The sequence below is a fragment of the Periplaneta americana genome, chromosome 13, assembly GCF_040183065.1.
Source record: "Periplaneta americana isolate PAMFEO1 chromosome 13, P.americana_PAMFEO1_priV1, whole genome shotgun sequence".
In the NCBI taxonomy this organism is placed as follows: domain Eukaryota; kingdom Metazoa; phylum Arthropoda; class Insecta; order Blattodea; family Blattidae; genus Periplaneta; species Periplaneta americana.
Window position 1 is genome coordinate 43,309,546 of NC_091129.1, and position 27,504 is coordinate 43,337,049.

The 27,504-nt window shown below is 34.9% G+C and overlaps 1 protein-coding gene across 3 annotated transcripts in view; it reads right to left on the reverse strand.

Moving 5' to 3' along the window:
* Positions 1-2,528: 2,528 nt before the first annotated feature.
* LOC138711830 (kinesin-like protein KIF23) overlaps positions 2,529-27,504 on the reverse strand; it is a 79,907-nt gene continuing 54,931 nt past the window's right edge. Inside the window, exons 12-14 of one of the 3 annotated variants that reach the window (XM_069843090.1) lie at positions 21,327-21,473; positions 14,586-14,792; positions 2,529-4,924 (exon numbers count right to left, since the gene is read on the reverse strand). In XM_069843090.1, coding sequence (XP_069699191.1) covers positions 4,832-4,924; positions 14,586-14,792; positions 21,327-21,473 — 447 coding nt within the window. In that variant the 3' untranslated portion in view covers positions 2,529-4,831. The remainder of the gene's footprint in view (positions 4,925-14,585; positions 14,793-21,326; positions 21,474-27,504) is intronic. The other 2 variants (XM_069843089.1, XM_069843091.1) reach the window with 2 other exon arrangements.

The window sequence follows — 27,504 nt, forward strand, 5'->3', positions numbered from 1 at the left end:
AATAAATTAAAAAAAAAATTGAACAGTACAAACACTTTATGTAGGCTATTTTTTCACACTCTTCTGTAACACACACAAATTTTTTACAACATGCAACATTGTTGCAAGAAAGTTATCGAACTTTCTCACGTGTTTCTCCGTCACACCTCTGCCACGCGTATATTAGCATGTCTTCAAGGACAGATGAATGAAATTTGTAATACAAAATGGAATGTAATGTCATTATGAAGCCCTTATCGTGGAATTTGTCTCGAATGTTTCCATAGATAATTTTATGTCTGAAATACTCATTTTCCCTTCGAATTACAATTTTATATTGCCTAAAAAAAATACACATTCAAGGGCTGCACAAATCTTGTGGTTTTTGGAGAGATAATTTTTTGTTTCAATTGTCTTACCATGTAAAGTATTATTCACTTCGTCAGTATATATATAAATCCAACAAGGGTAGCTGCCTTCAGTAAGGGTTCCCAAAAGACACAGCATACTAAACAAATAAAAATAAAAATAAAAATAAACATTTGTGTTATGATTATTATTTTCAAATGGAAGCTACCCTTGGGAAAGTATGTTTATTCAATAATTATTAGTAATCAGATAGAATATAAAGAAATTTAGGTGTACAGATGATTGCGTAAAATCTGAACAGAATATTTCGTCTTTTCTTCATTATACATCTTGATTACACAACTTTTGTCTCGAATGTTTTCATAGATAACAAACATATAATGTGTATTTCACGTGTTAAATATGTTAACAGGTAATAAAATTTAACACGTGAAAGACATATTATACATTTTCCGAAGAATATTTCATTACGTCTACAGCAATAATTTTCAAAATTTTTAAAGGAATTCCAAAAGACTTAACATTCAACTGAGAATTTTGGAATTGTTCCCCTTGCTCCGAACAATAATCTAAATACTTCAATCTGTCCTTGTATATGATAATAATCCCTAAAGTATTCAATTGTAGGGTCATACGAGTAGATGGTCTTTTCTTCATGTACTGCTATGGGTTGTTCAACTGCAGTTTCAAAACGCACGGTGAGATCATTTATCTGACCACTCCGGAATTCTAAAGTAGTAGTGTGTTTTTCTTAGAGCATTCATGCGAGAGATGTGATACGGTGTCGCGGACGCAAGAACGACTTTCAAGTCAATATATTTCATAAACGAGGAAAAAGTGAAACAACCGAATATCACCACGCTTTTTAACGAACGAAAATTAGCTTAAATTTGCATTTTCATTAAATTCAATCATCATGATCTGGGATGGTTCCCTTGTAAGACTCGTGAAGAATATTTGTATAATGTTGAGATATTTAAACAGTGAAGTGACGGAGTAAGAAATAGTCAAGATGAGGGATGATGATGATGTTTAGGAAGCAAGGAATAAAGAAGGAGAAGGCTAGGGGTGGGGGACATGGAAATAATACAATAAATTGAAATATACGGTAAGAGTAAATCATTTAAGAGTTAGTAATTGTAAATGATAGAAATAAAATAGAAAATGGAGAAAGAATTAAATGGAGGATAAAATGAATATGAGAGAAAACTATGAGTAGGAGTAGAAGGTGAAAGAATAGAATGATGGAGACACAGGATATATAGGAAATATAGAAATATATGGTAAAAGAAATGATATGAAAGTGAGAGGACATAGTAGATTAGTCTGTGAATAAGAGAAAATAGGAGCAATTTTGGTCATGTAACGTGTAAAAATGTTAAAGTACCGTAATGAAAGGAAATGTTGGCCGTATACGATAATGTGAAGGACTAGCAGAACCAAATATGTTGTGGAACAATAAATCATATATCTTATCATATCCTAGCCTATCCCATCGCATCGTATCGAACCGAATCTCATATATATCATCATATCACTAAGACCACAGAATTGAGGACAGTTTTTGCATAACTTTCTAACTGCAAAATTTGCAAAATTGAGATTTTGATGGATTCGTTAACATCAGGCAGGCCTCTACATGATGTTCAAAGCGTCTTAGTAAAATTGGGTTATTTGTCTTCATTGTAGTGTGTCAAAGTGTGATCGTTTTTTCAAAACTTGCTTTCTGCTATAAGTGAGAGATACAGCAAAACTTGCTTACTATAGTGTTTTGTCTCTCCTGTAAAATTTAGTTTTTTCGGTTAGCAAGTTTTGCAAAAACGGTTCTCAATTCCACATTATGCTTGTTCCTATCTCAGAAATGAAATTGAACACTGCCAGACTAGCAGACACCTATATAAATCTAGATACGCAAATTAAAAACAACATTTTTCTCCGAAAATTTAGGAACAAGGAATCTCTGCAAATCTAGTCTTTCAGGTAAAGCACCCTGTAAAGCAGATTTGAATAATTTATTCAAGGAATCTCTGCATTATGTCTTCTCGACTACTATGTTCCTAGTCCCAAGTATGAATTGAAGATTCTCTCTTCTTTTTTATTCTACAATTAGACCATGGAGGTCTGTTGCAATATAACTTATGATTTATTTAATATAATTTTTAAGTAGGTATCCATTGATAATTACATATAATCTAAGGACTGAATTAATAGTCAAAATTATGTCGACAGATATTTACAAATAAAAATAGAAGAAAATGTACTAGTAAATTATACCCTTATATTATACATAGTGCATATTTTTAAAACTAGTACAAAATTGTATCAACAGACGTGTAACACATTTTAACATTTTACATGATACAGATCTACCTGTGTGAAACCCTAGATCATATATACTTACCCAGATTGCTCAGCCTTATAGCCTTCGACAGTACCTAATAACTTTTGTCAGGTTTACTATGCTGCCATCTATTGTTACATAGGAGTCACGTCATAACTCCCATTTGAATTGCAATACTAAGAGACGTAACAAATTGAAACAAATACCTCCGTCTTTGACAGTCTTATTAATCAATTTTCTTTAATTATCTAATTATATTTCAATTTGTATAATCATATTTTTGTAAAAGACAAGGGTCCAAGAGACCTGGTACTTTTAATAAAAAACATCTTAAAACTCAACTTTTGAAGTGCATTAGCGATTGTACTGCCATCTCGTGTTCATTTACGGTGGACAGGTGGCGATCCTGACAGTTGTTCTCTTCAAAGTGCTGCCGATTTTAACATAGGAATGAGCAATCTGTTACATATATGATCTAGGGTGAAACTAACATTATTTCTAATATCAAAACATTTTGTATAAATACAATAAGCAAATGTAGCTTCATTGCGAATATTACAGTGTAAGAAAACTGTAATAATGAATGTTAAATTCTTATGTAAGCAAGTTTAATTTATTTTCCAGGTGATATATTGGATTATAAATAAACAAAGCTGTAAGTTGTGATAAAATATGACAAATTTATTACAGGTACCAGTACCTTTGACTGTGATTATACAAAGGTCAATTCAGAGAACAGCTCCACGAAACATCTCACAAACATAAAGTACCAATATGTACTGGTACCAGTATAGTACGAATTTCTACAAGTTTTATTAAAGTGTTTCCAGCACTTCAATCTTTTTTAAACTTGAATTTGTTACACTTGGTTCATAGATCTCTATACATTTCTTGGTAATAAACGCACTGCGTCCAGCACGTCTGTTACAATCTTTATTATGTGGGAATTTTAAGATGTGAATTATCGGTACAATAAATAATTTGAATACTGAATCACTGAGTTAAATTACTGAAATTAAGCTACATATATATGAAAAGATGTAACTTAAAATGTCAATAATTTGAAATTAAAATTGTTCATAACAATTAAGAACTTTGAATTTAAAAAAACTGAAAACTTTAAAGTACACTGTGTGCCATTTTCTGTGTATACTTCCAAATTATTGGTACCAGTATACAGGATGAGTCATAAGTATGTTTGAAAAACGCGTGAGAGTGCTCCTGGATCAAAAATAAGAACAATTCCTTATACGAAAATTTGATGGAGAATGCTTATTTATTGGAAAAAATAGTAATAGTGGCTTTTGTTTTCATAAGTATCTGTTCATATTATTGTATTGCTTTTGTTTTGATTTTGTACCATATTACTGTGTTTTTGTTTTGATTGGTCGCAGTGGTCCAGTGCCTTGGCCACCCAGATCACCCGACCTCACCTCATTAGATTTTTACCTTTGGAGTAACTTGAAGGCTGTCGTCTATGCTACACCAGTAAATGATGCAGAAGAGCTATTGCAACGTGTTGAAAATGCATGCCAATTGATCCGTGATGACAACATGGTGTTTGAGCAAACTCGCCAGTCACGTGTACATCATGCTCAGGCATGTGTAAACAGTAGAGGGGGACACATTGAGCACCTTTTGTAAACGTTAAATGACACGTTTCCAAACATGTACTTGTGACACAACAATAAGGGAACAAAACATTTCTCCAATAAATAAGCATTTTCTGTCAAATTTTCATATAAGAAATTGTTCTTATTTTTTTTTATCCAGGAGCACGCTCACGCGTTTTCCAAACATACTTATGATTCACCCTGTATAAAAATCCAATGAAAAATTGAAGTGTCTATGACGTCTTCAAACTTATAGGTTGTTCATAAAAACTTCGTTGCAAAAACCAAACATTATTAGAAATAGTAGTTTTAAGTATTTTTAAAATTTACTAAGTTGTATTCACAATAAAAATAGCATTACTTAAAACAGTAAGTTGCCGTAAAATGGGGTGAATAGGAATGCTGTCCTATTCACCCCAATTTACAGCAACTTACTATCAATCAAGTACCGAACCCAGTATTTGTAATGTAATTTCTAACAGATCCATTAATGGAGGGAAATGAACGAATGACTTTACCACAGAATTGTTTAAGCTACAGCATTTGTTGTACTACCTCTTTGAGGCAGAAGTTTTGGAGACTTCAGTGACTGTTGCTGTGCTGGCGAACGATGAGTTTCAGCCTGCAAATAGTAATATTGATAATAATAATAGTGATAATAGTAATAATAATAGTAATAATAATAATAATAATAATAATAGTGATGATGATGGTAATAATAATAATAATAATAATAATAATAATAATACAGATAATACTAACACTGGTAATCCTAATAATATTAAGTAGTAGTACCAATAATAACAAAAGTAGCACTAGTATATAGCAGCGTTTTTCAATCTTTCTCAACATGTGGCATACTAAAGTTGTAATTTAAAATCCCGTGGCATAATCTAAACCAGTTTGTTCCTAACTAGAGATTTATTATCATAAAAAAAAGTAAAATAACATTTTTAAGCTTGGTCTTTAATGACACTTGTGGCGAAAAAGGTTGGGGTTTATCTCGGGATTCTCCATTTTCTCCATATTTGGTTTCTATATTAATGTAGCACCTTTTTTTTTTTTTTTATACTGGAGGTGGCTAGTGCGGAAAAGTTGCGACTTGTGGCAGGAAGACTACAGGAGGAAGAAAATTAAATTTAGTCAGTATCTTATGTCTCCGCATCAATATTGAAGATTCGAATTTATAATGCACACTTGTAAAACTTATTACGACAGTCTGCATACCTATACAGCTAACCCCATCAGCCAGATCTTTTAAAAGTAAGCTAATAGAGTACAGAAGGGAAGCATCTGGCCCAGTATGTTTTTGCTGCCAATAGGGTTAAGTGAGAGAAGAGAGGAATGCTGGCAGTCAGGGTAGAGTCTGCCCAGTAGTCGTAATTTTTAAGCTATGCTGGCCAGGTTTGTATGGCTGTTGTTCCTGTGAAATAGTGTATCATATCAGTGGTTTAGTGTAGATGTAATAGCTTTTATGCCCGCATTGTCATGTGTGGGGAAAAAAAATAATAATTCCGTACTCGCCGTGTTAATGAGAATACTTTGTTCGCTACATCAGGACCGATAAGATAGTCACAACTTCCAACCTATAAAGATGTGATAACACATTTTGTTTGGATCAGAGAGTTAAAGACAAATGAACTAGGTGGAAAACACCCTCCAGTAAAAGACATCGCTCATGCAATTGCCGTCAAACTTACTGAAGTTTGGAAAGCAACTTGTCTGCCATCAGCAAGCGTAGAGTAGTGCAAATGATAAAATTGTACCATAGTAAATATCAGAATATTCTCAAATCGCACAAACGAAGTGGCTCAACCCCAAGGGCGCATGAGCAGGATTTTATTAATAAAGCTCGAAATCTGTTTGATATATGCACTTTTAAGTATTCGGACTCGGAAAGCCTCTGTGAATGTAGGTGAAATAGGAAAGTTCCATCGATAGACTATCCTTTTTAATAGGCCAGAGAAATGAACAAAATATGATGTCGGAATATGTATGATAAGCAAGCCTAGGGAGTTCAGCAGTTTAAAGACAGGTTAATAATACACAAAGTATGTATTGCCGGTTGTGTTTGTAAAGAAATGTCCTCCACCTAATCCCGAAAGACTACCCATTCGACTTCATACTAGTGATCGGTTGTCTGATAGTTGATAGCTAGCATTCCAAGAGTACAGGCGAGTACAAGTCTACAGTGCACAATTACTATGCCGAAAGTTTCACTGAAAAAGAAGATAAATTAAAGTAACTTGTGGAACTATACGGAAGTAAGAACATTTGTACAGATAATATTAATATGAAATGTAACATGTGCCACACTGTAATAAGGGGCGAGAGTTCCAAATACATAGAAGAGCGTATCAAAACTCAAAGACATGAAGCTCATTTACAATTATTCATACGTAACGAGAAGGAAGCAAGCGCACCTTGTTTCAAATTCTGATAGACACAATGATTTTTTCCAGAATTTATGTGAAATGATGGTGAGTGCCAACATTCCTTTTAACAAGTTGGAAAACTCCCACTTTAGGAATTTTATAGAGAGTTGTACAGGTAGAATTGCCCTATCTGAAACTACTCTACGTAAAGGATATTTAATGTCATGTTACGAAATGTTCTGCATAGCATTCGAGAAGAAATATCTGATAACATTTGGGTTTCTGTAGATGAAACCAGTGATAGTAAATGTTGTTGTTGGCATACTCAATCCACATAACACGGGGAAAAGGTTATTCCTGTACTATTTTGCAGTTCACTTTGTCGAACGTAACGTAATCCTTTTGTTTTACGCTAAAGTTTGGGCGAGGAGTTATTTTTGTCCTAGTCTGTACTAAAACACCCATGTACGTATCAAATACTCACTGTGTGTAACGAGCATCAGGGTTCAATAAACCTCCTTTCATACTTAACTTGTAAGCATTGTTTACCTGCTGAAGTCCCGGGCTTTGATGATAAGTCTTTCTTGTGTTAAATTTTAACGTACCTTGTTAACATGTTTCGACCTTTTTTTTTTTTTTTTTTTTTTGGTCATCTTCAGAACTGGTCGTTGTTGGTGTTGGCGCCTCTTGTTTCCTGTGTGGGTGCGTTCATAGTGTAGAGTCAAAGAGTGTATGTGTTTTGAAATTGAGTTGTGTGTTGAGAATATCGTTGGGTTGTGTTTTCATGTATCTGTATATTTCATATTGTTCTAGTGTGTTGAGTTTCTGGCTTTTTGGTAGGATGTGCAGTATTTCCATGTCTGTGTTGATGTCTCTGTAGGTGTGGTTGGCATTTGTGATGTGTTCTGCATATGTGGAGGTGTTTTGTAATTTTCTTATGGCTGTGATATGTTCTTTGTAACGTGTTTGAAATGATCTGCCTGTCTGTCCTATGTAGAAGTTTTTGCAGGTGTTACATTTGAGTTTGTATACGCCTGTGTGGTTGTATTTGTTTGTTTGTGTGTTGAGATGTTTTTGTAGAGTGTTATTTGTTCTGTATGCGATGTTGTAATTTAATTTCTTGAATGAGGTTGCAATTTTATATGTGTTTTTGTTTTCGTATGTTAGTTATCATACATATTCCGAAGTGATACAGTGTTAAAAGTTGTGTAATCAAGATGTATAAAATATGATGATTGGCAATATCAACATTATGACGACCAAGACACTACTTAAAAGGAAAGAAAGAAAAGGGAAGAGGCTCATTCGCCAACGACCTGAAGAAATGCAACTTTGATTCCGAGGAAGAGAAAAACAGACGTCAGTTACAGTTCTGAGTCTTCGCCTTCGGCCACTCGGAACAGCAGTGAAGCAGTGCGGATTCTGACTTCAAATCGAAGACTTCTGCTGCTTAGGCTCGCTTGTCTCTATCAAAATTACCTTCAGGACAGGCGTGTCTAGGAGAAACCTGGGGCAGAAGTTACAGATCTGTCATGTCACACTCAGGTCGTTGAAAGATGTATAAAAGTGGTAACTGATGCAGGTAAATCGGTGTTTGGACAAGAAGCTACAGATCGCTACATTCGAGCAAGACTGCAATCAAGAAAAGAAATGCCATGCTTCGAAACGAACCCAGACTATGCAGTGTGAAACTGACATTTTACACCGCAGTAAACTACTAAGGGTGGGTGGAAGGAATGGAGCTGGAAGTGCAGTCAGTGTTGCCACGACCTACTCACGAAAAACAGGAGAAAATCATCGAAAAAAACAGGAGATTACAGTAGATTAATAAACATGAATTTCCTCTTTGTATTATATTATTACTTACAAAACCGTGTACTGTAAGAAAGATGATATGTTGTATTACTATATAGCACATCCCTAACCAATGACATGGAACAATTTTGCTAAATATAGGCCTAATTACTGTCATCTCTACTCAGCATATGCTATTTTGTTTTTACGTAGTAATGTCTTATTGACAATGTTTCGCATTAAAATGTATGAATCAGGAGGTTTTCGTATATTCACAAACGATTTTCGATAGAACAAGATTTATTTTAAAGGTGATATTAAATACAGTACTGCATTAGCTGCAACTGTAACAGACAAGAAATTATCCCTTTTCTTGCTTTTGCATAACTACCCTTTAAACCGTTCATCATTTTCCCACTCTGATTTATAATATTCTGGGAGTATTTACTTTTCTTTCTTGCTGGGACACTTTCACTCATTTTAAAAGATCACTGTGCAAGATATGTAACATAATTACCTACACTTCACTCTCTCACTATTTCACGTGCATACAATCAGGAACAAATTTCACTACTGAATAAGTTTCGTTTTTCCTCTGTTTCCTTGTTCCCCAAAACAATAATGAAATAACTTATATCACATGCTTATGTTACATGAAGATTATATACCTGAGTGTGTGTGTTTGGAGGAGGGTGTGCATCCTTTCGTGGTAAGGTTTCAAACATTCGTTCTCTAATATCATTTTGTAATTATGTTTAAACTATCAAGTGGATTGGAGAGGGACATAACTCTGAGCCAAGTATATAAAACATGGTCTTTATCTGCAGTGTGCTGTGTGGTGATATAATCTGCCGCTTGACTCCAACCGAGAAGCGACACCTTGCTTCTTGCAAGCATCATTGTGGCGACGCTAACGAGTTAGGAGCAGGGAGATAAATGCAAACATTATTTGACTTGTGTATAAGATGCAAAAATAAGACATGGTGACATAATAATTATATGTGTACTAAACTAATGAATTGAAAATCCGGGCGTAGAACTAGGTGACTGCAGCTTGCCAAAAAGGCAGGAAAAATTCGGACTTTTGACAAAAAAATCAGTAGAGCAGTAGATTCAATGGAAAAACAGGAAATCTCCTGCTAAATCAGTAGGTATGGCAACACTGAGTGCAGTCACCTCCTCGTGGTGAGAATTGGGTTATTTCTGAGTGTAAATTTAAAGATAAAATTGAAGAGCTGCACAAAAAAAAAAAAAAACTGAAAACACACATAGAGCATTAGGCTCTCGAAACTTTAGAGCTGATGCGGAGACACGGGATATTGTCGAATTACTATTTTCTTTTTTTCTGCGGTCTTTCTGTCACAAGTTGGAACTTTTCCGCAATAGCCACTTTCACTTTTCGAAAAAAAGAAAAATTCGATACACTCTATTCTAAATCATTCCATCAACATTTCTTCATTCCGTCGTCAGTCATAGAATTTCCCGAACACCGGCTGGCAACGCATGGGGGGGGGGGGAGGGGCTAACCTAGGGACGAATGGGATTGTCTGCTCAGAACCTGGGCATGCAGCGAACCTTAGGGTGGTCAACCAGTGTGTGTTTGGGAATGTGCTTAGCTTGAGGATCAGCACAATAGATCTAATAAGGTCGCTGTGGTGGATTGTAGTGCCCCTTCCCTCAAATTCAAATTCAATTCAAGGTTGGTACGATATTCTAACTTTACTGAACTGGAAATCCTGGCAGTGAGTCAGTCATTCTCTTCTCTGCCGATCGCACACCTACACTAGTGTAATAAATGTTTACAAACCTGTGCCATGTTCACTGAAAGTTAACTTTTGTGGATTGCCTTTTTCACTTTTACTTTTCCAATTTTTTTTTTACGACAACCTTTACTATTTTCATTTTCTCGTGGCACACCGGTTGTAAATGGCTGGTAGGCTTATGTAACAGGAAAGTATGTACTTATTAATTCATCATGAGTTTCAAGTGTAAGTGGTGAATTCTTTCAGAAACAAGAGAGCAATAGAGCAGTTCATTTTTACAGTCGTGTCACTATTTGATATTATATTAAGTAAAATTTAAGCCACTTTTTGATGAGCCACAAATTCTTATAAAAAAACGAAGAGAAAGATGCTAATTGGAATAAATAAGATACAAAAAATTCGACAAATTTATACAGCAGTGATTCAGTACAAATATCTGCACTAACTCTACGTGACAGTAACAATAACTCATCATGAACGAATGAAATGATAGTTTTAATTGAAGACCTGAGAATGATAAGTGGATAAAGACCAAGACAGTAGTTTTTAAATAATCGAGAAAAACCATTTTCATCATTTTTTTTTCAGCATTCAATAAATTTTTTAATAGTCACTGAAAAGTTTCGGACTTCTTTTAACATTTTATACAATTACAGTAAACATTAATTCAATCTCCAATGAACAATTAATAAAAAAAAAAAAAAAAGGAAAATGGAGTTATCCAGTTCTCACTCTCAATGAAAATTCTAATTTCTTTCAATACAAAATGACAAAAATGCGAAATTAAACACTAGCTACATGAATAACTCCACTTAAAATATGTTTTAACATTAAAAGAGTAATCATTTTATGCCATTATAGTAAAAATAAAATAATTCCCTTTATATTATTTTCAACAAATATAAGAATAACGTATCCAGTTCTCATACTCCAAGAAAGAATTCAAATTATTTCAAGACAAAATGTGTATGTAAATGTAAATACTATTCGCCAAAATAATAATGTCTGCAGTTGGTTAAAAGAATAGGAAACATATATTTATATGTTAGTATTTTGACTGTGTCCATATCTATGTCATTTTTATTAATATCCATACCTACTCACGAATATGATTATACCACAGTTTATACACTGAAGGAATGAACTTCTTAAGATTCAAAATATCACGCATTTCTTTTTTTTTTTTTGTCTGATTTCTTGGTAATGACGATTCGTACAAATTTCCAGCTAAATCCAAATTAATTTCATCCACGTGCACTCATTTCTTCATAGCAACAAAAGTATTGGATATGAGCATGTTGTGTCTCAGAAAATGCAATATTTTCACTTGAATATACAAAGATTTTACATATTCTACAACTCAAATAGTAGAAAAAATTGTAAAATTGTAAATTATATTTTATGCTCGACCATGCCGAAATGTAGTAATTATACACCTGGTAGTAGACCTTTAATGCACCTCATTAAAGTACACCTATTCATTAAAGTTCAGGTTTTCGATTATTCTCGGATATGCAATCGAAAGACGAGGGAAACGTCACGGAGGCTGGAAATCCAATATTGTCGTAGAAGGTTATGTTCTGTTACTATAATAATTAGCATTAATTGTAAATAATATTCAAATAAATTCAATTTCCCATCTTGTTTTTCAATATCTAATTTAATTTCAATGTCATATCAAGGTTAATATTTAGTTTACTCTGTAGATTATAGGCTATCAAGGTCAATGTGGAGATCTGTTCCTTGGAGAAAATCAATACTTTCGCGTCTGCGCACATCTCACAATTCACGAGGTATTGCACAAGGTCAATTCCGCTCTTCAGTTAGACACAAATAAAATGAATACTTCTGAATAATTTCAAGTTAGAAATATGGTCGAGCGTAAAAAGTCGTATGAAACTCGCCTATAATAGTAATTAAGACGCTCGTATGAAAATTATGAAACTCGCTTGCGCTCGTTTCATAAACAAACATCCTCGCGTCTTAATTACTATCATTATAGGCTCGTTGCATAATGTACTATTATTTAACGATGTTTGTAACTGCCGAGGTTATATCAGCATCGCCGATGTGTCGGAATTTTGTCCCGCAGGAGTTCTTTTACTTGCCAGTAAATCTAGTGACAAGAGCCTGTCGCATTTAAGCACACTTAAATGCCATAAATCTGGGCTGGGATCGAACCCACAACCTCGGGCACAGCAGGTCAGCAGTCTACTGACTGTGCCATCCAGGCTGACTCAGATAGTAGAAGTGTATAACATTATATCATACCTTGCCCTATATAGCATTGAACTCATACCTAACAAGCATGCATTTTGTACATTTTTGTCTTTTAAGTCATTAAAACTGTCGAGAATACTCTTCTTTATATCTACAGGAAACTTCTGTGTATTGCATTTGCAGTCCTCAGAGTTACGTTTTGGAACTAATTTTCCACTGGTGGACATGCATGCTTGTCCACTATTGATGTTAAGTTTTCTTTTCATTTTCCATTTTCCATAGTTTTAGATCGCTTCTTGAACTTTACGAGAGATTCCTGAACAACATTATCATCATTATCAGTTGAGTCTGTCACAACATAATTTGGATCAACAACAAGGTCATCCGAAAAATCACGAAATTTCAGAGAAATTGCCATACATTAGACAAGCCTGTTGTACATACTACGCTACTCTGCTGTCACATTGAGAGAGAGAACAGGATAAGTCTGGTCTTTGTCCACTTCTCCTTCTCAATAAAAGTAGAAATCTAGAAAATGATAACATTCAGAGCCATGTAGTTCTCTTTGTCAAAGTATATGACTATCATTTCACGCCAGTAGATGGAGTAAGGGCTATACTGGGTGTTCATTTCAAAATGTGTCATGTCGTCACTGTTGTGAGTCAGCGATCTGAAGCGAGTTTCAGCTTTTATGTCAGAGAAGTTGCTTATTAATCAAGGCGTTCAATCTGAACTTAAGAACGTGGACGGTATAACTTGAACGTCGTAGCAACAGATGGTGGTCTGTATGGTCTGTGTGCTACCATAATCTCTTTCGAACTGTGTTTTGCGCGGGCAAGTCGTACGCAGGGTATTTGTTATCATCGGTTGCGTACGGCAACATTCCACAACACAAATCAAATGCTCAGTGTCCATGTGGTCCGTCGAAGTTAATGTCAACAAATACGTAAGTAAGGGTACGTACACGTTGGAGCGACGATAAAAGATAAAAGAAGCAGCGCTGCTATATCAGAGAGAATTGAAGCATGCATTGTCATTGAGGTGTGCATATTGGAGTAACAATAAAAGTGAAGATACACGATAAAAGCGACGAAAAAGAAAAGTTTCATTTTCTTCGCTCTTGTCATTCATATGATCTCTGATTAAGATAATATTAATCTGTATAATTACCGGTAGTTATCAATATATCCGAATATTAATCAATTTATTATTATTTCGGCATATTAAATTAATTATTGTAGATATTGGCAAATTAATCAGTTGTGTATTTATTCGTCATATGTTATGTGATCACAAGAACCAATCACAACACAACGAATTTATACTATCTTTGAGATGAGAAACTGATTTAATTTTATACGTATTTAAGTTATATTAACCTTGAACTTAGCAGCTGGTATTTCCTATAATCTTCTTTCATTAAGTGGATGCATAGAATATTTTCTATTGATAAATCAAAATGTTCGCTTCCCGCATCCTCGTTGCTCCGATATGAACACTTGATTCTTTGATAATACCAAAGAGTCGCTATGTAGTTTATTTTATCGTTTATCGTTGCTCCAACGTGTACGTACCCTAATCATCTTAACTCTCTCCCCATATCCTGACAGTAAGGATAAAAACCCACCTCAGTACATGTTTCCAAACAGTTCACATTCCTGCCACTACCGGCGTTACCATACATATTCTTCAGAATGAACGTCGTACTTGCTAGGCAACTTCTCTGACACATAGGTTATACACCTCTGCGGAAGTGTAGGAAGATTGAATTCTCTAGGCTCATCGACTAGCCAGATGACGGCATACAGCGAGCCATGACACACTTTGAACTGAACACCCAGTAGTTGCGTTTGGCATTAAAATCTCAATTTCATAGAAAATGGTCTTTATCCACTTTTCATTCTCAGGTCTTCAATTTCAATGTCATTTAGATCAGTTGTCATTTAAAACTTATGAATTAATAAGTTAGTTTGGATTTATTAGTAATTTATTTTAAATGTAATTCCGCACAACTTCAATTCTGCACCAACAACTGGAGGTATGCGGAAGACAAACTGATATAGACAATAGCGAGTAATTGGATTATTCATGCAATATAATGTTTATGCAAAAACTTGTATCACAAATTTACCTTCAGTAATTCCTCAGAAGAAGAAGAAGACTGTTTGAGGACTGTGGAAAGGGCTCGAGGAGATATGGGAGATATGGACCGAATAACTGTTCCTTGGCCATGTTGGTACAAGTCACTATCAGATGAGCTTGTAGAAGAGAATGCAGACCCATTATTTAGAATGCGTTTCAACTTTGAAAGTGGTTTCAAAGTCTCCTTTGCCAATTCCTGAAAGCAATTAGTATCAGATGATATAAACAACAATAATAAATAATAAATAATAATAATAATAATAATAAATTATTATTATGATTATTATTATTTAATTTATTGCCCACACACTTGACATAAGACCATTCAGCTTTGTACTTCCCACTACAATTCTTCAGTAGGCTTGTATTTAAAGTTCATCATACCACTACACGTTTAATACAGGGTTGTTTCCGATCTCTGATAACGAATTTGAATGACATCATGTGCGTCAGGAGTCACACGACAGCTGAACTGTGGCGCGAGGTGACAGACCAGTAGTGAGTTATCTCAGAGTTCACGGCAACTCAGCAGAAATTCCCAAGAAAATCCAACCTTTTTGGAAGGGGTACATTACGACCCTTTCAGATGCCAAGCACAGTTAAGTGAAAATAAAAGAAGCCTGCAATCAGTGGCGGCTCGTGATAAAATATTATGTGTTCACAATTTTGTGTTCCAAAATCGAAGAGAATTTTAAATCGTACATTTAGCCTAATATAAAATGTCATGATTCCAATGTTTGACTATCGAAAAAACCGTATATAAATTCAAAAGAACATATTACATAATAATAATAATAATAATAATAATAATAATAATAATAATAATAATAATAATAATAATAATAACAATAATAATGATGAAACCCAGTCTTCTTATTTCCAATTTTTTCTGGTAAGCCAGTTTACCCAGTTCTTTACTGTTCCAAATTACTTGAACAGAGTTCATTGTTTACATTTGTTAAAAATGAATACATACCACAATGCCGTTATTTACAAAAGCGTGTGTTCAGTAATATATTTTGGTTCACAACACACTGATGCACTATAGCCTATACCAGTACTGTAATCCCATTCGCATAGATTGATTACTATAAATACATGCCAGTAAATATTATTCTTAAATATTATACACTACCATACAGGTACTTAAATTCATTCCACCACTACATTCAGTCAACACGTGTTTGAAAGCTAAACTATGCTATTATGCTGACACTGATGTATAGTAATTCACAAACTACACTCTTGCAGCAGCACTGTACACACATCCACATAAAGTAAATGTTCCGACAGTGACATGCTGACACCTACAGGCTAGAATACATACTATTAAATTTCTTCCTCGAGATATAGCAAGTGAACAACAGCATCGATGCACCTGACATCTGTAGGATAGATTCACTATTCACTTTAACACTTCGTGCTCTTGACGAGTCATAAGCGGCCAGCGAAAGACAATTTTCTCCCGTGCATGCGTGAAATTCCTGTAACCTTCTTGGAAAGAGCACGGCTTGTACGTGAACGGATGTTGCCAAGTTTACATAAGAAGTTTATGCAAAATGCGGGAAGTTTAAAATACTCGATTCTGATGATATACATTCCCACTACTTCAATACAGTATTAAATAATAAAACTAGTCGTGCATTAATGGAAACAAGGTGTTCACGTGCTCTTGTGCTCTTATTGACGCACCGCCACTGCCTGCAATAAACGAGGTTTCGTTATTTCCAAGAAAGGCATCGTGTCCTTAATAAGATTGGTAAAGCTCGAATGCAATTTTATTAATTTGTATCATCTCATGGGGTGCGGTGACTTGTGACAGGGGGTGGATTTGCTTGCTTTTTCCTCTCTGGAATTAATCCCACCCCGAGCTTTGCCAGTCTTATTAGGTACACACAAGATGCCTTTCTTGGAAATAACAAAACCACGTTTTTTATAGGCTCATATGATTTTCACGTAACTGTATGTATCAGAAAGAGTTGTTATGTACCCCTCTCAAAAAGACTTGATTTTCTCGGGCATTGCTACTGTGATACACTGTGCACCCTAATTATAAAATCACTCACTACTGGTACTGGTCTGTCATCTCTCGTCACAATTCAGGTGTCTGTGTGATTCCCAGTGGCGTAGCGTCAATGTAAGCTAAAAAGCTCAGCTTCCCCAGTTAATAATAATTTCATAATAAACCTGCAATTTATGAACAAAGTTATTTATTAATTTTAATAGAATTTATATCGTCGTCGTCGTCTTCCTAACAAGTATTAGGCCAAGTGGCCTGTTACGATCTCAAACTAGAATTTTCAGTCCATCTCTTCTTTGGACGGCCTAGAGATCTTTTGCCATACGGATGGTAATGAAACAGTGCTTTTGGAATTCTGCATAGATTCATTCGTTCGAGATGACCCTTCCACTGAAGGTGATATTTGCTGATGAACTGCATAATGGGTTCTATTTGAAGTTCTTGCATTATGTCCTCATTTTTTTTTATGATCCCAGCGAGTATATCCAGCTGTTGCTCTCATAAACCTCATCTCACTTGCTGTTATTCTACCGACATCTTTATTCTTCACAGTCCACGCTTCACTACCATAGCTTAATACTGGCTGTGCTAAGGTTTTATACAAGCCTATTCTTGTGTGTATGTACTAGTGAAGGTTTCATGATTTTATTAATGATCCCCATGGTTTTATTATATTTACATATTTTTTCAGCAATATCTACTTTATCATAAGGTGATAGTGTATAGCCAAGATAAGTAAAGGTATTTACTCTTTCTATTATTTTATTATTCAAACAGATTTTACTTGGTACAGGGAATTTCATTTTTTCAATATTAATTTCCATAATATTAATTTATATTTATGCGTTAAATATTGTGATGCGACAGCTCAGGACGATTTGTGATGCAGCAGTAAACAAGAAGCCTGCACACACCAGCTTCCAAGCAGACTGGTTTCTTACACTCATTCTTCTGTGTAACCCACCCCGCAGATTTTCCATCCCTTTCTAACTAAACTACCCTGGTCGCAAGGCTCGCAAGACATCGCAAATAATTTAGTTTCCGAGTTATCCCTTTCGTGACATGTGTTCAGTTGAAGTGTTAGTGTGCATTGTGGCTGATATAATAAATAATGAATGAAATAACAGTTCCTGACACCAATTTACTTGAATTTTTAGGACAATTCTGTTATCAAGACTGACTTACGAACAAAAGTGTGATTTAAAAAACAAATGACCGTGTCTATTTGTTAGAGATATGTGTAAACCATGAAATCATATTTTACTACATACCATTTGAGGTCATGCCTTACTGGTGTTACTTACGAGGTTCCAACCAATCTTCGGACTGCTGGCTTGACATTGACTACTATTTATTTTAAGACTATATTTTTGTAATACATTTTCTCATATGTACATGAAAGACAACTTGAGTTAGCTTCCCCTGCTCAAAATTTCATGCTACGCCACTGGTGATTCCTGAGGCACATGTCATTCAAATTCGTTATCAGAGATCGGAAACAACCCTGAATGATCCCAGCTCATGCCACCGTTGGAATCTTTACACAGAACACATGTTTGTGAGGAAAGAATAGAGAGTCAATGAAGATGCTCTGCTAAAAGATCGTAGACTGTTGCTATGCAGAATGCTGCTACAGATTCCTTCCTTGTTTGGTTGGCAATAGTGTCTTTGCTTCGGTTAATAAGATCTCGATGCACTTCTTTAAATTTTCTATTGATAAACAGCTTCACATTGTGGAATGCTTGGGGTTGCTTAGGTATAGCTATTATCTGAACACCCTTTTTGTTAGTTGATCAGCTAATTCACTCCCCTCAATTCCACAGTGTGGGGGGATCCCCTGAAGTGTAGGCCTATATTCTTGTTTGTATTTTGCAACTCTGCTATTAAGGATGATGATGATGATGATGATGATGAAAAATAATGATGACAATAACAACAATAACAATAAAAATGATAATAATGTAACAACATTAACATATTATCAACAATAATAATCTTGATAATCCATGTTGAATCTTTCATACACTACTTTTAACACTTGAATATAAATAATTGATTAAATGGCGATCTTACTCGCCAACACTATGTAACCATGTGTGGCTTACAGCTGTTTCGGTGCTATTTGACACCATCCTCAGAGCCTTCTGTGTCTCGGCGTCATCTCAACTTCGCTGCCCGTGTTTGTGGTTGCGTTCATGTGATGAAGAGTTGAGTCAAATAGTGTGTGTGTTCTGAAATTGATCTGTGTGTTGAGAATTTGTATGGTGTGTTTTAGTGTGTCTATATATTTCATATTGCCACACATCCTTACATAATTAACACGAATAAGATCGCCATTTTAATCTATTATTAATAATAATCTTATTTTCGACGTTCCAGAAGATTATATATCAACAATAATAATTTTATTTTCGACGTTTCAGAAGATTATGGCATTTGTACAGACAAAAAAAAACTTTCGTAGCCTATTACATAATCATTCTAGAGTCTAGAGGGAACAATGCAAAGTTATGGATTCAAGGAATGACTCACGAAAAATTGACCCCACCTCATCAAGAACTTTTTTTTTTTAAATGCTGTCTTTCGATATATTAATTATATTAAAATGGAATTAAGCGTGCATTTTTCCTGTACCGTTACATAGTAAATGTGTCATTTCTATATGTATATCTATAACCACCATATCGCTCATACAGTAATCGTCAATTCTAATTAAATCCTATGATCTTTCATCAGTGTAATTTTTTTGTAGTAGGAGTTCTTGCATGATGATTGAGGTGGATGCAGGAAAGGAGTGAGTGGAGCTCACGCCCTTTTTGCCTAAGAGAGGTAAAATTAATCCTTACAAAAAGAATTATTTCAAACCGATATCTCGAAAAATGAGTGCAATATAAGATACAGTTGACAACACTGTACAGACTAAACACTGCATTGACAATAATACACGATTAATCTATCTCACCATTGTGACAATGGTCCTTTTCTTTTTTATATCACTAACTACTATTGCCCAATCCATTTCTTAAGTATTGTTTTCATTGTAACAATAAAATGGAGATAATGGAGCAATAGTTGAATGAATATATTGTGGGATATCTAAATACGTTTAGATCACCTGTCCAATTTCTTTATCGTAATAAATTAAATAATTGATTAAATGGTGATCTTATCCGTGTTAATTATGTAAGCATGTGCGGCTTACAGCTATTTCGGTGCTACTTGACACCATCCTCAGAGCCTTCTGTGTCTCGGCACCATCTCAACTTCGCTGCCTGTTGTGTGGGTCCGTTCATGTGGTGAAGAGTTGTGTCATAGTGTGTGTGTTCTGAAATTGATCTGTGTGTTGAGAATTTGATTAGGGTGTGTTTTAGTGTGTCCGTATATTTCATATTGTTCTAGTGTGTTGAGTTTTTGGTTTTTGGGTTGTATGTATAGGATTTCCATGTCTGTATTTATGTATAACCAGAGGACACAATACATCTACATATGTCAAAATGCCAAACACATAACTAATTAATTGATTAATTGATAAGTGTTAAAAGTAGTGTATGCAAGATTCAAAATGGACATAACTAATGCTAACCACACATACAATAACATAAATACAGACGTGAAAATCCTACACATACAACCCAAAAACACAAAACTCACCCTAATCAAATTCTCAATACACAGATCAATTTCAGAACACACACACTATTTGACACAACTCTTCGCCACATGAACGCACCCACACAACAGGCAGCGAAGTTGAGATGGCGCCGAGACACAGAAGGCTCTGAGGATGGTGTCAAGTAGCACCGAAACAGCTGTAAGCCGCACATGCTTACATAATTAACACGAGTAAGATCGCCATGTAATCAATTATTTTATTCAAGTGTTAAAAGTAGTGTACGAAAGATTCGACATGGGCATAATAAATTTTAGCAAGACTAAGCTTCAGCTGTTCGGGAATAATTCATTACGATTTTAGAAAATAATCTATGACGACTTGCTTTATTCAGTTTCTTGACTCATTCACGAACATATTCTTAACAATGTTAAATCTAGCATCACCTTGTTGACAAACTAATAAAAGCATAATTAATGAGAATATTAATTATCTGTCTCGAATATTATGGAAATAATGCTATAGGATTATTGAAAGTATTAGAAATTAAGAAATGTTTCCAAGTGTTTTACATTCCTTATAATGTTAATTATAAAATAAGTTACTCCCGATTCATTTTCAATAAATGATTTAATATTACCAACCTAACAATCAACTGCAACGTTAAAAAAATTCAAGAATAACTTTTCATTTCTGAAGGAGTCAAAATCCAGACTTAGGTACGGCACCTAGTGAAAGTTGAGGTTTCAATGACTCAAGTACAAATGGTTTCGCAATATGTATGATAAAAACTTTGTGTTAAATTTAACACAAGAAAGTTCTTTACATATTCCGAAGAGATACAGTGTTAAAAGTTGTGTAATCAAGATGTATATACAAATTGTTATTAAATTGGATGTTGCCATCGTATATTTCAGATGGCTATCCAGACAAAAAAAAGCTGCTTAATCTCTCTTCTCTGAAAAAACTATGTTGTTCGTTACAAATAGAGATATATATATACATGTGTAAGGACTCTCCATCCTTTCCTTTACTGGATACCTACGTTTCAATTCTTTTTTCTCATAAGTGGAGATATTACAGGTACCGTATTTACTAACCTTCAGCTCAGCCTCTTGCTTATGTAACATATATTTCATTTCGCGTTCACCTTTTTCTACCTCCGCTAGAAACTTCTTCTTGTATTTCTGTGTTAATACTTTGGTATCCAACTGCTGCTGATTTATTTGCATATTTATTTCTGCAAGCTGAAACAGCAAACAAGGTACAAGTGTAATGTGAAGTTTTTAGAAATTTTAGCCTGTATGATAGGCCTACATTATGAAACTCAATGTTTCAGACCTAGGCACAAATGTCTGGGGAAGCAATGAAAATGGAAACTGTATTACGTATGTTTGGTATCCAGTCCTGTAGACTAGCTCTTGGAATTTTACTAATAGACAGAGTAAATTGGCAAAATTCATTGACAATTTTATTATGAGAGTTGCGACAGATTTCAAAATTTTTTTGTCCGCATTTCCGAAGAAATAATCTGTTACTCTTTGTTCAACTTTATCTTTCATCAAAGTCACGAGTTTAAATGTTTCTATGAACGGGTGTGAAAGAAAATAAATTATTATAGTCAAAATGAAAACATAAGCCGTACGGTAAAATTAGGAGAAAAAGCAAAAGTTAGGGGAAAACATGGGACCTGACAACTCTAAAGCAAAGTAATATAAACTTTACCATTTACAGTATCCAATAGTTAGCGTTTATATCACAAATACGAGTTTGACATAATGAAGTAACTAAAAACAAAAGACAACTTAAATAAATAATCTAACCAGTAACAAAAACACGAAATTCGTATGAACGAACCATCGATGTCTACTCTTAACAAATGGAAATAACAATATCGTTTAGATATACAGAGTGATTCAGACCACCTGCAACAGTCATTTATTTCGGAAACTAGTACATGAAATTTTTCGAGACAAAAATATGTATGACTAAACCACATGTGAACTTTCACTTGAGCTAAATTTCACCAATCAGCTCTAACAGGAAGTAGGGTCAGTGGCGTATCACTTTAAAGTTTCAAATGGGAATCGGGGTCAAATAGGGCACCATTTTATATAGCTTTTCAAAACGAACAACTTTCATAGGAAACGTTTTTATTAATTCGTACTCTTTCAATGAGAAAACGTATGACAAGGCAATGGGTGATTCAAACCACCCTTAAGTCATTTATTTCGGAAACTAGTGCATTAAAATTTTCGAGACAAAAATATTTATAACTAAACCATATGTGAACTTTCACTTGAGCTTGATTTCATGAATTGGCCTTAACAGGAAGTATCACTTTAAAATTTGAAATGGAAGTCGGGTCAAATAGGATACCATTTGATAGAGCTCTTCAAAACAAACAACTTACCTTATTTGACCCGACTCCATTTTAAAGTGATACATCAATCAGCCTACTTCCTGTTAGAGCTGATTGCTGAAATCAAGCTCAAGTGAAAGTTCACATATGGTTTAGTTATAAATATTTTTGTCTCGAAAATTTTCATGCACTTTTTTCCGAAATAAGTGACTTATGAGTGGTCTGAATCACCCTGTATATTTGGACTGTTTCCTATCATGAAATCAAATGTAGAGTGTCATGTCCCTCCTATAGAACATGCATTAGTGTTCGCTCAAATGTGTAGAAAAATGTGAACGTGAGTGTGGTAGCATTGAATGAAGAGTATTTTTATTTTGCTACGAACAACAAATTAACCCATTATATCCCAGTGGCAACTAAAGTTCCCAAGGCAATAAAGCTTTATTGATTGGTCAGTTTTAAATTTGTTCATTGTTCACAACAATTGGTGTAAATATTCAACTATCTTCCTCTAGTTCGAGTTGAGTTTTATCGCATCCGTTCGTTACGTCGTCAGTACCGGTACAGAAGAAATTAATAAGTAGTGCACACACTAAATTCTGGACTGCTACACATTCCTTCAATAATGTAAGTAAAATTATATCTAAAAATTGCTGCACAACAATTTCAATTACATAAATCTAATAAGAATATGTGCAATTTTATTATACTAACAGGTTTTTAATTTACAACTTACCACAATTTCATTAGAGTGGTTTGAATTTGTATGGCAACTTTAGTTGCCAGTGGGCACTTACGATTATTTGTTTATTCATTTTACATATTCTTCAAAATTTTACCATTGCTAACTAAGATCTACTTAGAGAAACAGTAAAGTCTCCTTTAGATGCTCTCAGAACCTTTTTCTCTACAGAATTATTTGAGCTTATTAATAGTTATGGAAACCAATAGATGTGGCTCAGCATTTTATGCATAATTTGAATGCCTCAAGAGAAGAGATTCTTACTCTAATCGGTATTCTACTTCTGTCTGAGTACCACAAACTGCCATAAAGAAGGCCTTACTGTAGAAGCAAACCGGATGTTCATGTGCCAATAATGTCAGAATTTATGCGACGCAACCGATTTGATGAACTACTGAGATTCCTTCACCTGACCAATAATGACGGATTAGACGGTCCTGATTCTCTCTGTAAAGTGAGACAACTCTTCTATATACTGAACGCTTCCTTCAAACAGGTGTCTCCTGGAAAATGTGTAAGCATTGATGAAGTATGATTCCATATTATGGACGTCAATTCATAAGGGAAATGCCTGTGCGCTTCGGATTCGAATTGTGGGTTGCTGCTGATCCATCTGGATTTATCTTTCATGCTGAACCATATTGTGGAAGTTCAACTCGCCTTCCTGAAACAGGTCTTGGCCAAGGAAGTAATGTTCCTTTGGGAATGGTTGCTCATGTGCAGTTACCACAAGGAATATAGCTCTACTTCGATAATCTCTTCACAACTGTTGGACTGATGCAAGGACTTACTAACAGAAGGTTCGGAGCCATTGGAACTCTACGGGAAAACAGAATCACTGATTCAATGAATCTGCCTGATAAAAAAAAGCTGGAAGAAAGTATCCCGAGGTGAAATGGCATCCTCTACTTGCAACGATTTGCTGGTAGTCCAATGGAATATCAAGTGTCGTTACAGTTCTCACAAACTATCATCCTGTTGATCCCATGAGAAAGTCAAGCAGATATTCCAGAGCTGATAGGAAGAAAATTTCTGTCAACGTTCCAGGACCTGTAGCGCAGTATAATAACAACATGGGTGGTGTTGATATTGGTGATCAGTTTATAGCTACTTACATTACAGCATCCATACTAAGAACTAACATGTGTTCAAGGATGGCTTCTGTATCGTAGATTTGGGAATGACGTCTCTCTTCTTGAATACAAACTTCAATGCGTCATTCATCTCCTGAAGTCATATGGTTATACAACAAACTCGCTAGGAATCCATCGCTCCTTATCATTTTCCGCAGTGCTGGATGAAGTGCTTAAGGATGATAAAGGCCATATAGTCGAGAAAGATCTATCCAAGTGTCTAAGATGTCGTGTATGTGGTTCTCGTACAAAATTCGTTTGCAATAAGAGTGATGCTGCGCTTCATCCTGATTAGTGTTTCAGAACATTTCATGATGCATAAGGACTATTTGGTATTGAATAAAATCGACTTTTCCCTTATATCTGACACAAAAATTATGGACAGAGTGTAAAGTAATAGTCTAAAGTTATGTAGAGTGTGTAAATTTGTAAGTGCTAAATAAAGCAAAAGCTTTTTAGTGAAGTAAGATGCATTTATTTCACAATAACAAATATCAGACACGCAAGTGCCCAGTGGCAACTAAAGTTGCCAGCCTAAAATGGACTTTTTGGTTGTAGGTACATGAATGAAATAAAATTATAGTGATTAGGGTTCTTCCAGGATCACATAACAGAAATATGACGCCAAAATCTCACACAGGGAATTACGGGCATTAATGGGTTAATAAGAGCAGTACAAATCTTGTAATATGAAGCATTTAGAATAAGTTACAAATAGCGATACGTAACTTATTTATGCAGGTATCTGTGTTCAAGACGCCTTACTGCCCGTGTCTCACGTCCTGAGCCGAGAGTGCTGAAAACATTATCCTATGCAATCGCAGGGATCTTTACTGGTTATAATACTGGAGACTCTAATCGTGGTTACAACTATCGCTATTATCTCTGACGGCGATTTCCTAAAATGTATGTACAGCTGTCAAAAGAAAAAGTGGCCGCTCTCCTGAAACAATGTTCCCTTCGGTATCTTCGCTATAATTCGGAGACAGGCGATGTTACATGTTGTTGGACCACATTGCCTGATATCTACAGTTATAATTGAAGTATTCCCTCTGTGATTCGATAGCGTAATGGTAGCGTTCAGGCCTCTTATTCATGAGGTCCTATGTTCGACTACAACCTCGTGCTTTTTATGTTCTTTTTTGTTAGGTTTTTGAGAGAGACAAACTATACATAATGGCTCCTTTCTCCTTTACGATTATTTTAGTAATTAACATCAGGTTCATTAATACTGTATATTATGCCATGACTATCATTATGATATTGTGGCTGCAAATGGAAAGAAACAAGATTTTATTCTCAATAAAAATATCTTTCGTGGCATAAACAAAACAAATTTACTGGCGTCGGCCTTAAAACATTCAAACAATTAAGCGTTCAAAAAACAAAACAAAAAGCCACAATTCAATATTTAGTCTATCTTCCTCTTATCTCGATCATCTTGCAGTCGAGTGGGCATGGAATCGACTAGTCTTTGCAAATAGCGACTGTTCTTAGACACGATATTCCAGGCATTCTGAACATACCCACATACATAAGTGTTCTGTCCATGGGCAGGTCTTTCATTGCAAACCCAGCAATCTCCAATCTTTCCTATTTTCTGCCTTCCTCTTAATCTCCGCATATGATCCACATATCCTAATGTCGTCTATTATTCTTTTCAACCAGAGACCCAACCAATTCCTTTTTCTCTTTCTAATCAGTTTCAGCATCATTCTTTCTTCACTCACTTTTTCAAACACAATTTTATTTCTTATTCTGTCTGTCCACTTCACACGCACCGTTCTTCACCACATCCACATTTCAAATGCTTCAATTCGTTTCTCTTCATTTCGTCGTAATGTCAATGTTCCTTCCCCATACAATGCCACACTCCACACAAAGCACTTCACTGGTCTCTTCCTTAGTTCTTTTCCAGAGGTCCGCAGAATATCCTTCTTCTATTAAAAGCTTCCTTTGTTCATGTTTGCAGTTTTTCTTGGGAAGGATAGGCCTAAATGCGGTGACATCCCGTTGCTTTCCGCATACCACTATCTCTTTCGCATCTTATTAAATTCCAGGGGACCCAAGCGTGGAGATGAGGAGAGTGGATTTGACTAATTGGGCCCTCCGGACTTCACCGAAAGTCACGGCAAGGGTGATTCTATCAGGATGTTTGACCCGATCAGAGACCGGGAAATCTCAATTAGCCTTTGCCCCCCGCATCCTGGACTAGCTTCTACGAATCATCAGAAAATCTTAGAGTGTGATTGGGCCAATTTTTCCGAAAATGTTTCCACACTTTTGCCCTCGTAGCTCAGTGGACGAACGTCGAAATTTAGATGTCAACGTCTCAGGTTCAATTCCTCGTTACTCCTTTTCATTTTATTGTGGTTCAAGATAGTATAATGTAATAATACAAAAAGAAAAAACTAATAGCAGTATTATGCAACTGGATTTTTCCAAACCTAAATTAAATTTATGTTATTTATATCGCTAAAGAACGATTACAATATAAATAACTTGAATATTATTTATACAGTATCACTAAAGAACGATAACAATATAAATGATAAATATCAGTTTGTTTAATTAATATAAGATATTATATAATACTTATTTAATTATCTAAATAAAATAACCTATTTTACAAAGAAAGATGGTTATTTGTGTTATAATAATTACTTACATAAAATACAGATTATTTATATTGCGAAAGAACAATAACAATATAAATAACTTGAATATTATTTTATAATGCTAATGAAGGAAAACAGAATATAAATAACTTGAATATTATCTATATCGCTAAAGAACGATAACAATATAAAAAACGTGAATATTATTCATATCGGAATTTCACAGATTTATTACAGATGTATTTAAGAAATTGTAGAAGAATAGTAATTAGTAACAGTGTCCTATTTATTCTTCTTGGAGCCAAATTTGTAACTTTTAAAAGTGTGGTTACTATGTTGAAGTGTATGTGTTGTAACGGATGCTTGATTTGTTATGTATGTGAGTCAGTTATGTGATGCTTGATGTCGTCGCAATGTCGTAAT